Below are 14,205 nucleotides of genomic sequence, written 5' to 3'. Positions count from 1 at the left end.
AGACTCTCTCCTGGTTGACACCAGGGACAATGTAGGTCCTCATGTATTGGGAGGCGGTGCCCTGCTGGGTCAGGATTTATCACATCTGCCAACTTCACCTTGACCACTTCTAGATGGTGCTGCCCCACCTGTGGCTTCTCCTGCCCTGCAGGCCAAGCATCCTGTTCCTTCTAAGACTGCTCTGGGAGGCCAGGCGCCAAGACAATGCTCCAAGTCCTGCTGTTGATTAGAAAATATTCCTCTCATATTTTAATGCTATGTAGAAAATTTTTTAAATCGTCTTTGAGTCAACATCAAGATGCTGCAAGTGAATAATTAGTTATTAGAGACATTTATTTCAGAACGAAAATTACTACTTTCAAACATAATTGTACCACAAATGAACAAAACACAGAAAACCACAGTGCTACAGTTTTAGAACTTTCATCCTTGGAAGAAAAGCTATGACAAACCTAGACAGCATATTAAAAAGCAGAGACATTACTTTGCCAACAAAGGTCTATCTAGTCAAACTATGGTTTTTTCAGTAGGCATGTACAAATGTGAAAGTTGGACCACAAAGAAGGCTGAGCACCAAAGAACTGATGCTTTTGAACTGTGGTGTTGGAGAAGACTCTTGAGTGTCCCTTGGACTGCAAGGAGATCAATCCAACCAATCCTAAAGGAAATCAGTCCTGAGTATTCTTTGGAAGAAGTGGTGCTGAAGCTGAAGCTCCACTTTAGCCACCTGATGTGAAGAGCTGACTTATTAGAAAAGACCCTGATTCTGGGAAAGATTGAAGGCAGGAGAAGAAGGGGATGACAAAGGATGAGATGGTTGGATTACATCACCGACTCAATGGACAAGAGTTTGAGCAAACTCTGGGAGATGGTGAAGGACAGGGAAGCCTGGCATGCTGCAGTCCATGGGGTCACAAAGAGTTGGACACAACTGAGCAACTGAATAACGACAGTTTTAGATTTCATGAGTCCAAAATCAAGTGGTTTCTTCCAAACTTGTACTTAAGCCTGTAATTATCTCTAAAATTCAATTCTCTTGATATAACTTTAAGTCAGAAACTATAAATTCTCATTCATACTATGTGCAATGCAAGACTAAAAAACAAAATTTTATCCTGAATTTAACATATAAAAAACTATAAATGCAGCCATAAAAACAAAAAGACTATTTCCCAATAATTTTGAGAAAAAAAATTTCACATGCTTTGGAAATGTAAGTGAAAAAAAACATGGTCCAAAAATGCAGGTTATAGTCTTGGTTTTGTCACATGGGCTGTGTGACCTTTTGTGTGCGGACTTTAGTTTCCTTTTTAAGAAAATAAAAAGATTGTGTGAAATGAACTCAAAAGTTCTGCAATTATACTGGCTTTGTGCTCTTATTTCACTTCTTACTTCTTACTGTTTCTGCAGATTATTTACTTTGTACACAAGTTTTATTTTTTCAGCAAGTGTTTATGGAGCGGCCACTCCATTTCAGGCAGATTGCTGGACGTTAGAATATAGACATAGAGAAAAATATGGTTCTTATTCACACAAACCTTGCAGTTTAGTGGGCAAGAAAGGCATTCAACAAATAATCCAAAGCATTATACTAGATGATGATCTTGAAGAGGAAAAACCTCACCAGGCTCTGTGGGATATAATACTGCTGCTGCTAAATCGCTTCAGTCACGTCCAACTCTGTACAACCCTATAGACTGCAGCCTGCCAGGCTCCTCTGTCCACGGGATTCTCCAGGCAAGAGTACTGGAGTGGGTTGCCATGCCCTCCTCCAGAGGATCTTCCCAACCCAGGGATTGAACCCAGGTCTCCTACATTGTAGGCAGATTCTTTACCACTGAGCCACCAGGTAAGCCCTCGGGTTATAACAGGTGAACTAATTTAGATGGAGAGCATCAATGACAGGGTCTTCTCTGAACTATCAAGAATGCTGGCTTTTATCATAAGTGTACGGAGCTCACTAGGTAGGGACGCTGGCCCTGATGTTCAAATCCGAGCTCCACCACTTACTAGCTGAGCGACCTTGGGCAGTTTCCTCATTTAGAGTTATTGGTAGGATTAGATCAATGTAATCAATGTGATCAATGTAAATAAAGTGTATAAAACAGTGCCCAGTGGTGGTAAGCTCTTGGCTATGTATGTTGTTATTATTAGCATCATTTTTCAGGCTTCAGAAGAGCTCAGAGGAAGGAGCACTGAACTCCAGGAGCTAAGACCTGGGCTCTAGGAGCATCTCTTCCCATACAGGCTGTTTCTACCATAAAATGAGGAAACCTTAAAAGGAATTGAGATAACCCTGAATTGTAATAAAGAAACAAAAAGGTAGCTTCAGGTGAATAGAAAAAATCTGATTTTTGAAATTAAACGGATGTTCTAATATGGGAAAAAGATTTAAGAATTTTTTATTTGTATAATTTTAGTTCTAGAAGATGAAAATGACATCCCACTCAAGGCTCTTTCAGAATTTATTGACTTTACCATCATTTCTGGTTCCCTTTCACCAATGATGAATCTTCCAGAATCTCTGTGATCACCTAGGGGCTTCCCAGGTGGCGCTGGTGGTAAAGAATCCACCTGCCAATGCAGGAGACAGTGGCAGGAGACACAGGTTTGATCCCTGGTCAGGAAGATCCCTTAGAGAAGGGAATGGCAACCAACTCCAGTATTCTTGAAGAGGAAAAGTTAACATTTTACATAACCTCCTGCTCCTTCTGCCTCTGTAACTCAGCTTGCTCCTTGCAAAGTCTGGATCACATAAGTCACATAGTCTCAGAAAGTGGGAACTTACAATACTAGGAACTGGAGCTTATCTCACTCACCCTTGTCCTACTGTTTGCAAATGCCCAGCCCCTGTAAACCTGCTTAATCATGCCTGTCCGTGTAAAGGTCAGGCATTCCCCTCCCCATCTTGACTGCTGTTCCCACGCTCGAAACCCCTTAGTTTGAATCAGCCTATTAACAGCTAGTGTTGCCCACTATAGTGTGTCCATAAAAACTCTGTAACCCCTTTGTTCGGGGCTCAGAGCTTAGAGTGTTAACTCTCCTTTGGGTCCAATGGCATAATAGACATGTGTTCTCCAACTCTCCAAGTGTAGTGCTTGGTTTCTTGATTATTGGTTTCTGCAACATTCTCACTTGTAAAATCCCTTGGACAGAGGAGCCTGGTGGGCTACAGTCCATGGGGTCACAGAGTCGAATACGACTGAACAACTTTTAACTTCCTCAGTCATAATCACCTGATTTAACTGTTTCACATTGCAATCTAGAAAACTCAGCATATAAACTTCTCATGCACATTGGTGATGTGAGTAAGGTGGCTTAGTGGGTAAAGAACCTGCCTGTCAATGCAAGAGATGTAAGAGATGCAGGTTTAATCCCTGGGTTGGGAAGATCCCCTGAAGGAGGGCATGGCAACCCACTCCAGTATTCTTGCCTGGAGAATCCCCATGGACAGAGGAGCCTGGCAGGCTACAGTTCATAGGGTCACGAAGAATCGGACACAACTGACACACACAAAATCTGTAAACAAACGACAAACCTTCAGATAAAAATCAACTGTAATATACACTTGAAATATTACAGGCAGATAAGGTCCCATGCAATATGATTGCCAACTCTAGTCTTTTTCTTAGTACCTATTAGAGGCTATACATCAGTGTAGAATTCTCTTAACTCCTTTTGGAAAGTATGTCAAATAAAAGCCTTAGGCAATGCTTTATAATAAATCATACTCCCATATTTCCCTCTTGATAATTCCTGTTCTCTTGCTATTCCATCTTGACCTCTCCTCCTGACCTATTACCAGGTGATCAGAACATTGTAAAATAATGGCTGAAAAAAAGGAAGAGTTTAAGGACCTCCCAACTGCTTGAACCTGCAAAAGTTCATAGATATTTTGAAGTCCCAGCATTTTTCCTATGTGCTAGCAGATTAAAGGGAGGGTATGTGCTTTCTTCATGGATCTCAGTGTCAGCCAGGAACAAGGATCCAGGAATAAGGAATAAGGATTCCCAACCCAGACTTTCTCAACAGCTACTATATAATGTGAGGTTTCCTAAACTTTTATAAACAAAGTGACCAACAGATTTTCTCTGGATTTTAGCAGCAGTTTAATTATCCATCTTGTTTTTCTTTTTTTAAAACTATACAGGCTTTTAAACTTACCCCGATAGCAGCTAATATTGGGGCTTGGTAAATCCACTTGATGTCTCCAGCACTAAGTTCCCAGCATCTGAGACATTAAAAAGAACTTCCATGAATAGACTGGCAAAGCAAATAAGAATTAAGTAGCATTTTAAGTTTTACCAAAAACTCCATACCCAGGATTTTGATTAAGAAACAAGTAGACCAAAAAAAAAAAAAAAAAAAAAGCTCCTAAAACTCCCGGTGGGGAAAAAATGTAGTGAGTCCTGCTCTCTATACTATTAGCTACCCTTTGGGGATAAGTATTATAAATAGTGGTGTATTATTTTTATAATAAGAGTCAAGTGGCTATGTTTCCAGAGCCACAAAAAATTAGTCTTCTAAATGTGGTACCATTGATTCTTTACTTTTGTTATCACTGGAATGAGCCGTAACAGTTAAACAGAATTTAACAGTTGATAGAGAAAGTCCTCCCATTTTCAGAATTTACTCCATTGGCTATAAGACACTGACATTAATACATTCTTATCCATAGACATGCAACATAAAACTAACAATAATGCAAATGATCCCTGTTAATAGGAATGTAGAAGAAAACTGAATACAAATGATTTTTATCCCTAGAAAGGAAAATTAGCTGTTTGGTGAAATGTAAGTGACTAGTGATCTGTGAATATTGACCAGTTTTTACATTTATTTGTAAAATCATTTCAGCGTTCACAGTACTAAATATAAACATGCGATTCTTTTATTTCTCCTTTGAACCAGTTAGCTCACTGGTTACTAAGCTAAGCTTATTGGTTAGCTAACTAATCAGTGAGTCAAAAAATCTCTGACAGGTAGTCATTTCATATTTGCATAACATCATGACTTTTAACTTCTTTTTTTAAGAGTTTTTTTAATAGTATTAATAAAAATGCATTAGTTGTTCAGTCGTATCTGACTCTTTGCAACCCTATGGACTGTGTAGATCACCAGGTTCCTCTGTCCATGGAATTCTCCATGCAAGAATACTGGAGTGGGTTGGCATTCCCTTTTCCAAGGATCTTGGATCTTCCTGACACAGGAGTTGAACCTGGATCTCCTGCATTGCAAGCAAATTCTTTACTGTCTGAGCCACCAGTATATAATTTACCTATTTGCTATACTTATTTTCTGCTTCCTGCTCGCTCCAACTAGAATTTAAGTTTAGATAGGCAGGGATTGCTGTTGTTTTTGTTTTCTGTTATAAGTGCCTAGATCATACACAGGATTTAGGTAGCCAATAAACATGTTTTGAATTAACTGAATTAAAAGTAAGTTGAACTTCACCCAATCTGGTTTGTGGTAAAGGTCTTACACTAGAATAAATGGAACAGAGTTAAGAAAAACTAGTTCCACTTGAAACTTTAACATAACACTTTAAACAGTTTTTTAAAATTAAAGATACATAAAGCCTTCAGTTTCTCTCTCCTTAGACCTAACATTGATTGTAGCATTAGTGAATAAAATCTTATGAAGAAATTTTAGTGATATAATGATAATTTTTTTATTCTAGATGATAAACTTATATTAAGAAGTTACTTTTAAATTAATTGGATTCATTCTGATATATGGCAAAACCAATAAAATATTGTAAAGTTAAAAATAAAATATATAAAAAATAAAATAAAATAAAAATAATAAATTAATTAACAAATTATGGATAATAAAAAGCTATTTCAACTATTTCTTGAAAGTAAAACATTTTCAGCACACATATAATAACAAAAATTTTAATTTTTATGTAAGCAATACATTCTCAGTCCATTCTGAAGGATATCAGCCCTGGGATTTCTTTGGAAGGAATGATGCTAAAGCTGAAACTCCAATACTTTGGCCACCTCATGCGAAGAGTTGACTCATTGGAAAAGACTCTGATACTGGGAGGGATTGGGGGCAGGAGGAAAAGGGGATGACAGAGGATGAGATGGCTGGATGGCATCACTGACTTGATGGACGTGAGTCTGAGTGAACTCCAGGAGTTGGTGATGGACAGGGAGGCCTGGCGTGCTGCGATTCATGGGGTCACAAAGAGTCGGACATGACTGAGCGACTGAACTGAACTGAACTGAATATATTCTCATTTCAAAACTCAACCTATATAAAAAGACAGACATTGAGACATTTCAGCCCTCCCCATCTTCCTGTCTATATCCGACCTTGCCCTTCTGCTTACAGGTTAATATCTTTTATTACTTTATTGTGCATGCTTTCAGTATTTTGTTGTGCATAAACATACAGATACTATAATCTTATTTTCCCCATCTTACAAAAATGCAATGTACATTCTGTTCTGTAACTTGCCTTTTCCTTTTTATAGCATAACTTTAATTTCTTTCCATGTCAGTATTGAGAGAGCTCAGTAGCCCAGCATTTCATTGGAAGGAGGTACCATAGCTAAATCGACCAAACTCCTCCACCAAAGTGTAATTCTGATCCAGCCACACTGAAATCAGCAAAATCAATGGGCTTGAAGACTGAGTCAGAATGGACATCAAACATACGTTACTTGTTTACACAAGTAACTTGCATACGTTACTTGTTTACACAGTGTTGAACACTGACCAATATTATCTGCATGCACCTATATTCCACATTGTTCAGCCAGACAAGAAAAAGATAGTGTTACGGAATCATGCAAAACATCTATCACACCACCCTAAAAAGGCTTCCTACTGTAAGGAAAGTGGCACATGTTGTGAAAATATAAATTGAACACTGATTCACTAGCTATGAGACTCTTGGATTTCATAAATTCTCTTTTCAGCTTTGACATTTGGTAATACCTTTATAATCCTCTTTCTTTTTGCCACAATGACATTTCATTGTGGTGTCTCCTAACACACTGGAATTCAATCACACAATTTCAGTGACGGAGAAAACAGAACAGGCTTTATCTTGAAAGCACAACTCCATCTTGGGCCTGACTGGACTTTGAGCTATATGTCCAGTATCTATGGAAACAACATACCACCTGGAAAACCAGAACCCCACCCGCCGGAGATGGAAGAGCCCCAGGGCTCATATCTAGACTCTCGTCTCCTAAAAGAATACCCTAATTATCTGTGTAACCAAATAGAATCATAAATTTTATTATGCTTATTGGGGTATGACCACAGGCCTATTGATAATTGTCCACTGTTAACTACCTAGGCCTAAGGCATATGAATCCCGGGTTATCTCTGACTGTATCTTTCTTTCCCTTTGTTCAGGGTATATAAGGTTTTCACAAGGACTGGTCAGGGTCCTTGGCTAAGAGGAGACTCTGCCTTGGGCCCGCCACTGCACTATCTGCATTGTCCTTCTGAGAGAGTTTGTTTCCTGGAATGCGTGGCTACAACATCAGCTCTACAAAATCCTCGTACCTGGAAGTAGGTCAAATCAGCTACTTCTAAAAACAAGAAAAACTTGACTTTGATCATTTTCAATGTCAAAGTTTTAAATTTGCTCTTTGATAAGAGGCAACCGAGGTTTCAGATTTTTTTTTTTTAAAGGAAATGCTGTTGATTCTTGCTTATCATTAATTATTCAATGACCCAGCTCACACTGTGTTTGTCAACATGGCCAAGAAATTACTCTCTGTTCAGATTTTTTAAAATAAATTTTAACACCCTAGGAAATGCAGGAATAAATGTCAGTAAATATGTAACTATGAATGGTAGAGCATAAAACACAGTTGTCTTGAATAGTAGAGCATAGACAGGAAAGTAGGTCCTTCAGCCAAGCTGGGAGCAGGAAATGTATTGTCTCCCAGAAGGACCCAGTATTGGAATACTGTATTATCTCCAACACTCACACTCTGATAAGAGAAGAGGAAGTGAAGTAACCTCAAAGCCATGCAGATTTCCCAGAAATGACAGAGTGTAACATTTCTTGGTCCTTTTTACTGCAAGCCTTAATGTTCCTACTGGCATCTCTTATCTCCTTTGAGTGGGCAGGGAGACAGTAATAAAGTATCTCATAAGGTGTTTTTGCTTTTGTAAGTTAAAAAGAAAGAGAAAATTATTCACTCTTTAAGTCATTTGTCCAATCTAAACTGCAGGAAATTTCCTAAAGGAAATCAACCCTGAATATTCATTGGAAGGATTGATGCTGAAACTGAACCTCCAATACTTTGGCCACCTAATTGATGTGAAGAGCTGACTCATTGGAAAAGACCCTGATGCTGGGAAAGATTGAAGGCAGGAGGAGAAGGGGACAACAAAGAACAAGATGGTTGGATGGCATCACCAACTCAATGGATATGAGTTTGAGCAAGCTCTGGGAGATGGTGAAAGACAGAGAAGCCTGGCATGCTGCAGTCGCAAGGTGCCGGACACGACTGAGTGACGGAACAACAAACTACAGGCCTCAGTTATCTTACCCTACGTTAGTCAACACTTCACTAGAACTTTAGAACTGGAAGAAACTTTTTGTATATTCAATAGTTTAAAGTACTGTCTAAAACTGGGTCTTATCTGCTTATTTCTAAATGTCCAAGATACAGAGAAAATAAGAGTTCTAGCTTTGAAAGTCCAGATCAGAAAAAGATAAATCTCAAGTGTAAGAGACATGAACCAGGACCCCACCTGGCCTTTGGAGATGCTCCCAGTTTGCTCTCTCTACCTGAACTTTGTGACATGACACAATACGTAGGTCAGATGACACTCAAGAAACCCAAAAATCTTTTTATCTTAGACAAGCTGAATTTCATGAGAAATCAAATCAGGCAATTATGAAATTATGCCATGAATGTGGTAACACAGTTTTATTTTCTATGCAAAATAAATGTAAAATGACCTCTTAACCCAATTATCACACTCAGATCAGAGCACTACAGAATTCAAGATTTTAATCTAAGGTAAGGTAGGAATAAATATGCTATGCAGAGGAGTCATATGATCTAACTTATAGTTAATATTTTTACATTAATTCGTCTGTTTTAGAGCAATATTTAGCATCAGCTGTAGTTTTGCAAGTATCATGTACCTAATGGATTTTTTCTCAAAATAATAAACTCATAGTTCCTATTTGTTCAGCAAAATAATTATGATTATTAATAACTTAATACCTAGTTTATAATTTTTAAGAAAAAGCGCAAGATAACTAAGTAAACTACCTATTTAATTCAATATATAATGCACTATAAATATATTTGCGTTCTTTCCATGCTCAAGGCCTGGAAGAGCTACGGAATGGATGAATGAGTCGAAGTGCTCCAGGATATGTATAGGCAATCAGGTCTCATTCTATTCATCTCTCACAAGAGAGGATTGGACCAAACAATGATTTTGGTTCTACCCTCTCTAAAATTCCAAATCTGAGTGATTTGGTTACATATCTCAGGGTAAAATTATTTAGCACCTCTTTACTGACTCAACCTCCCTCTCTCATTCATGAAATCAAATAGCAAGGCTGCAGGGTTTTTTTGAGATTTCCAATATTGCTGTGTAACTATAACAATAATGGTAACAATGTAGATAACATTAACCCTCATGTGTGTGTTAAGTCACTTCAGTCATGTCCAACTCTTTGTGGCCCCGTGGACTCTGCCAGGGTCTACCCTGCCAGGCTCTTCTGTCCATGCAATTTGCCAGGCAAGAATATTGGAGTAGACTTAACATTTCCTTCTCCAGGGGATCTTTCCAACCCAGGGATCAAACCCCAGGTCTCCTGCATTTGGCAGGCTGGTTCTTTTCCACTAGCGCCACCTGGGAAGCCCTCGTTAACCCCCAAGTGTCAGCAAATCCAAATAGCAAAAAGAGATAAAGGTAAGTAAAAATGAAACCCTGCAGGATCCTTCTGTGTATAAGCCCCTCCACATTTCCACTTCTTATTTGGGAAAAAGCTTTAGCCTTGTGAAATGAAAATATCTCCTGCCATATCAATAAACAAGAAATGTCACAGCCTTCAGCAATTTCTGGCCTCCAAATGTGAATGACGGTTCCCAAAACTGTGATCCAACAGATGCTGCCACTTCCCCCCTCTCCCTCGCCGAGGTCAATGCTGAGGAACTAGGGGAAGGAATGCAAGAAACAGCCATCTGCCACTCCTAAAGTTGAACAAGGAAATAGGATTTGGCACCAGAGAGCTGAGCTGCATATGAAAAGAATGAATTCAGTGAGCCCAGAGGCTTGCATCTTCCCATACATAGAATGCTAAATTCCTTAACTTAATATCTAATCTTTGATGTTCAGACTGCTTACTCCCTTTGTTGCAAGCTTGTATATAGCCTAACTCCCCCCTCCTGCCTCCTTGGAGCAGTTTTCTCAGAGCTACTGAGATACAGTCTCCCGGGCTCTGAGTCCAAAACATGTACACCAAACAAAATAATTCTACTTTCAGGTTGTGACTATATTTTTTAGTCGACAGTTTTCAAGGGCTTCCCCAAGTTTTGAAGAGCAGACTCAGTTACTAATTAGGAAAGTGAGAAAATGCAGAAACAAAGGAAAAGCAGTCAAGCAAGAAAAGTAGTAACAACATGAACGACAGAGTTCCATGACTCCTAGTTTCTCCTAAAGAAAGATAGATAATGATCTAATGCATAACTTTGCACTGTTCTGCAGAAATTAAGCACCAGCCCAGTGGATGTTGACTACATGCTGACTACAAGCATGTCGACCCCGGGCTGGTTAAAACCAGAAGACTGGTAATCAAGATTCCTAAAACATCACCGTTACCTAACCACTAACCAGTATCCATGACATCATCTTGCTGTGTGCTCATAAAACGTTTACTTTATGTACACGCAGAGAAGGCACCCTCTGGTTTCTCTTCTCACAAAGACACTAATCCTGTTATATCAGAATCCTACCCTCAGGACTTCATTTAACCTTAATTACCTTCTTAAGGGTACTATCTCCAAATACAGCCACATTGGGGGTTGGGGTTTCCCACATGTGAATTTGGGGGAGATACATTCAGTCCAAGCAATAAGTTTGACAGTGAAAGCAAAAAGCAGGGACTGAATACTTCTCTATGTTCTCCTTTCCTTTCTTTGACTCATCATCACTAAAAATAGAAATAATATGAAGCAATGAATATTTCAGCATCCATGCGTCATGTAGCATCAAAAGAGAAACAGGCAACTGGGAGGCTAGTGATTCCCTAGGATGGATTCCACTTCTAATGTGCACTTGTTTATCATTTTAATATATTTATCTATGCTATGCAAGACAAGAAAACAAAGAGGTGGATTAAACCTATACTTGACATCACATATATGTAAGTAGTAAGTAGAACACGTGTGTGTTAAGCATAGGTACTAGATACTTAGGGCAACTGAGCACTAAATATCCAGTTCACCAAATATATGAGACACAAAGTATCCCTTGATACACAGGAAGTCCTTGATATTCTTGATGTCTTAAGCACCAACAGGTGGAACTCATGGCCACATATCCTTTGCCCAAAGAACGCAAATAAAACCTAGGACTGCTGAGTAGCCTGCGTGGCAAGTTAGAACCATGGCCACATAAACTTGCCCTTACATCTCTCTGAGACAGCAAGTGTGTGTCCCTGGCCCAGGGCACCTTCTGTCTGTGGGTTTCCTTGCTGCAACCTTATTTCTGGCCCTCGTAACAACATTATTATTTCTGGCCCTCGTAACTGATGAGTGGGGAATGCTGATGTGGTGGAGAGTAAGAGAAAGGAGATATGAATATTGCATATTCATATTTTAGTTAGTGCAGTCCTTTCACCTGTGTGCACGACATCCTAAGTATGTTAACTAACCCATCTCTTTCCCCCAGCTTCTTATGGTATGTTTCAAATTGATTTCATAAACCATGGCGGTCAAGCATCCCAACTGGGTCTGTGAGTCCTTCTGTCTCATGACTCTGGAATGGATAGCTGCTGGTAATATATGAGAGGCTACAGGGTAATCCCTAAAGGGCAACGTCATCAAGAACAGCCGCAAGTGCGAACTCCAAAGAAGCCAGACTTGAGAAAATCTGAGGCTTTTGCTTTACCTCTTCCTTTTCACCCACCTCGCATCAGCCAGAGTTGCTCGTGCTACAGCCCAGACTGTCACAAAAGCCGCTGGGAACCCTGCAATCAGAAAAGGATTCAGAGACAATATTTGTTTCAGGATTAAGGTATCTTTTTCTTATATTCATCACATAAAAATATACTATTAAAAGGTGAGAGAAAAATTGGACATGAAAAATGTTACTATGTGAACAAGAAAATTCCACTTAATTTTCACCTTGTCCTTTTGAGAAGAGAGCTGGTACATTGATGTTATTTGTTCCCAAAAGTCTGAAGAAGAAGATTGGCCCTATTTTCATTTGAGGGGTATAAGGTTAAGCTATGTAAGGAGGGGACTGAAGTTCCTGAAGTCAAAGGCAGGCAGTGGTCGGTGCATATAACTTTACCTCTTGCCACTCCAACAGCCGTATGCTTTCCAAGAAGCGTGAAGCAACAAAGAGGGTCTCATGAGAAGTGACAGGAAGGCTATTGTTTTTAAAAATTCGAATTTTCTCATTCTAAAGGTGGAAGGCATAGAGAGGCTACACTGAAAGTTACAAAATTAGGATGTTTTGATCAGTTTATCCTCTTCCTTTTTGTTCATATTGGCTCCAGACAGAAGCATTTGCAGGTACTGAAAACTTACCAAAGAATGGTGCTATGTTAGCTTGATGATTTGAGCATGACATATTTGTCTTTCATAAATAATAATCACCTATGAGCTTGCAACATCAAATCTATTAATTACACTGACTTTCTATGAGTCTTTGCTTCCAGTAAAGATGGACTGTTCAGTTCATGCTATATTCAGTTAGACTCTGACATCATGAAAAAAACACAAACCATACTTTTATAGAACTCTGCAATAGAAGATCAAAGGATTTAATGGATATGTGGCCTTTTAGAAAGAAGTTTTAAAAAAAGGAAAGAGAGGCCACAGGAAGTACCATACAAAGAGAGAAAAAAATTTAACTCAGAACACTTTTAACACAATATTTTTTACCTTTTAAAAAACACATTTGTAATTTTTCAGATATCTTTTATAAGCAAAGGAACATAAAAATAGATGTAGATAAAAAATTTCAGAAAAATTAAAATAAGGTGATATCCTACGGTAGGGAATTTCTTTGGTTTTCTTAGTGATCTAGTTGAATTTAACCTCAGTCTGCCTGTGTGGCTATTTAATTTTATAACTCTATATTCCAGTTTTATTTATTGTTTTTATATAACTCCCTCTTTTAAAAAATCTGTTCAAATTCTATGTTTTAGGAAATTTTTGTCAAAATGAAAGTGAAAGTGTTAGTCCCTCAGTCACATCCTACTCTTTGGGACCCCATGGACTGTAGCCTGCCAGGCTTCTCTGTCCATGGAACTCTTCCAGGCAAGAATACTGGCATAAACTGCCATTCCCTTTTCCAGGGAATGTTTGTGACCAGGGATTGAACCCCCAATCTCCTGCACTGCAGGCAGATTCTTTACCATCTGAGCCACCAGGGAAGCTCAGTGTGCTGTGCTGTGCTTAGCTGTGTCTGACTCTTTGACACCCCGTGGACTGTAGCTCACCAGGCTCCTCTGCCCATGGGGATTCTCCAGGTAAGAATACTAGAGTGGGTTGCCATGCCCTCCTCCAGAGGATCTTCCCAACCCAGGAATTGAACCAGGGTCTCCTGCACTGCAGGCAGATTCTTTACCAGCTGAGCTACTAGGGAAGCCCAAAAGTTAAGTGCTTTTATATGATAATACATACATTCTGGCATCTCATCTGACAGGTGAAAATTAAGAATGGCTGCTAATACAGAGGTAAATTACCACATTCAATAAGGATAAATAAGCAAGATTGAAACCTTTTTTTCTATCTTGTACATTATAACTTTAGGCTCCCTAAAGGTAGGTAAATGGGCTTCCCTGGTGGCTCAGAGGTTAAAGCGTCTGCCTGCAATGTGGGAGACCCAGGTTTGATCCCTGGGTTGGGAAGATCCCCTGGAGAAGGAAATGCCAACCCATTCCAGTATTCTTGCCTGGAGAGTCCCATGGATGGAGGAGCCTGGTAGACACAGTCCACAGGGTTGTAGAGTCTGACACAACTGAGCGACT

At 39.2% G+C, this 14,205-nt stretch overlaps 1 protein-coding gene across 1 annotated transcript in view; it reads right to left on the bottom strand.

Annotated features, from left to right (window-relative positions):
- Positions 1-14,205, bottom strand: part of PTH2R (parathyroid hormone 2 receptor) — an 88,600-nt gene that overhangs the window by 38,078 nt on the left and 36,317 nt on the right. The window contains exons 8-9 of the mRNA XM_019976128.2: positions 12,132-12,192; positions 4,165-4,231 (exon numbers count right to left, since the gene is read on the bottom strand). Coding sequence (XP_019831687.2) covers positions 4,165-4,231; positions 12,132-12,192 — 128 coding nt within the window. The remainder of the gene's footprint in view (positions 1-4,164; positions 4,232-12,131; positions 12,193-14,205) is intronic.

This window comes from Bos indicus, chromosome 2 (assembly GCF_029378745.1).
Source record: "Bos indicus isolate NIAB-ARS_2022 breed Sahiwal x Tharparkar chromosome 2, NIAB-ARS_B.indTharparkar_mat_pri_1.0, whole genome shotgun sequence".
In the NCBI taxonomy this organism is placed as follows: Eukaryota; Metazoa; Chordata; class Mammalia; order Artiodactyla; family Bovidae; genus Bos; species Bos indicus.
This window is presented reverse-complemented; position numbering and strand designations above follow the sequence as displayed.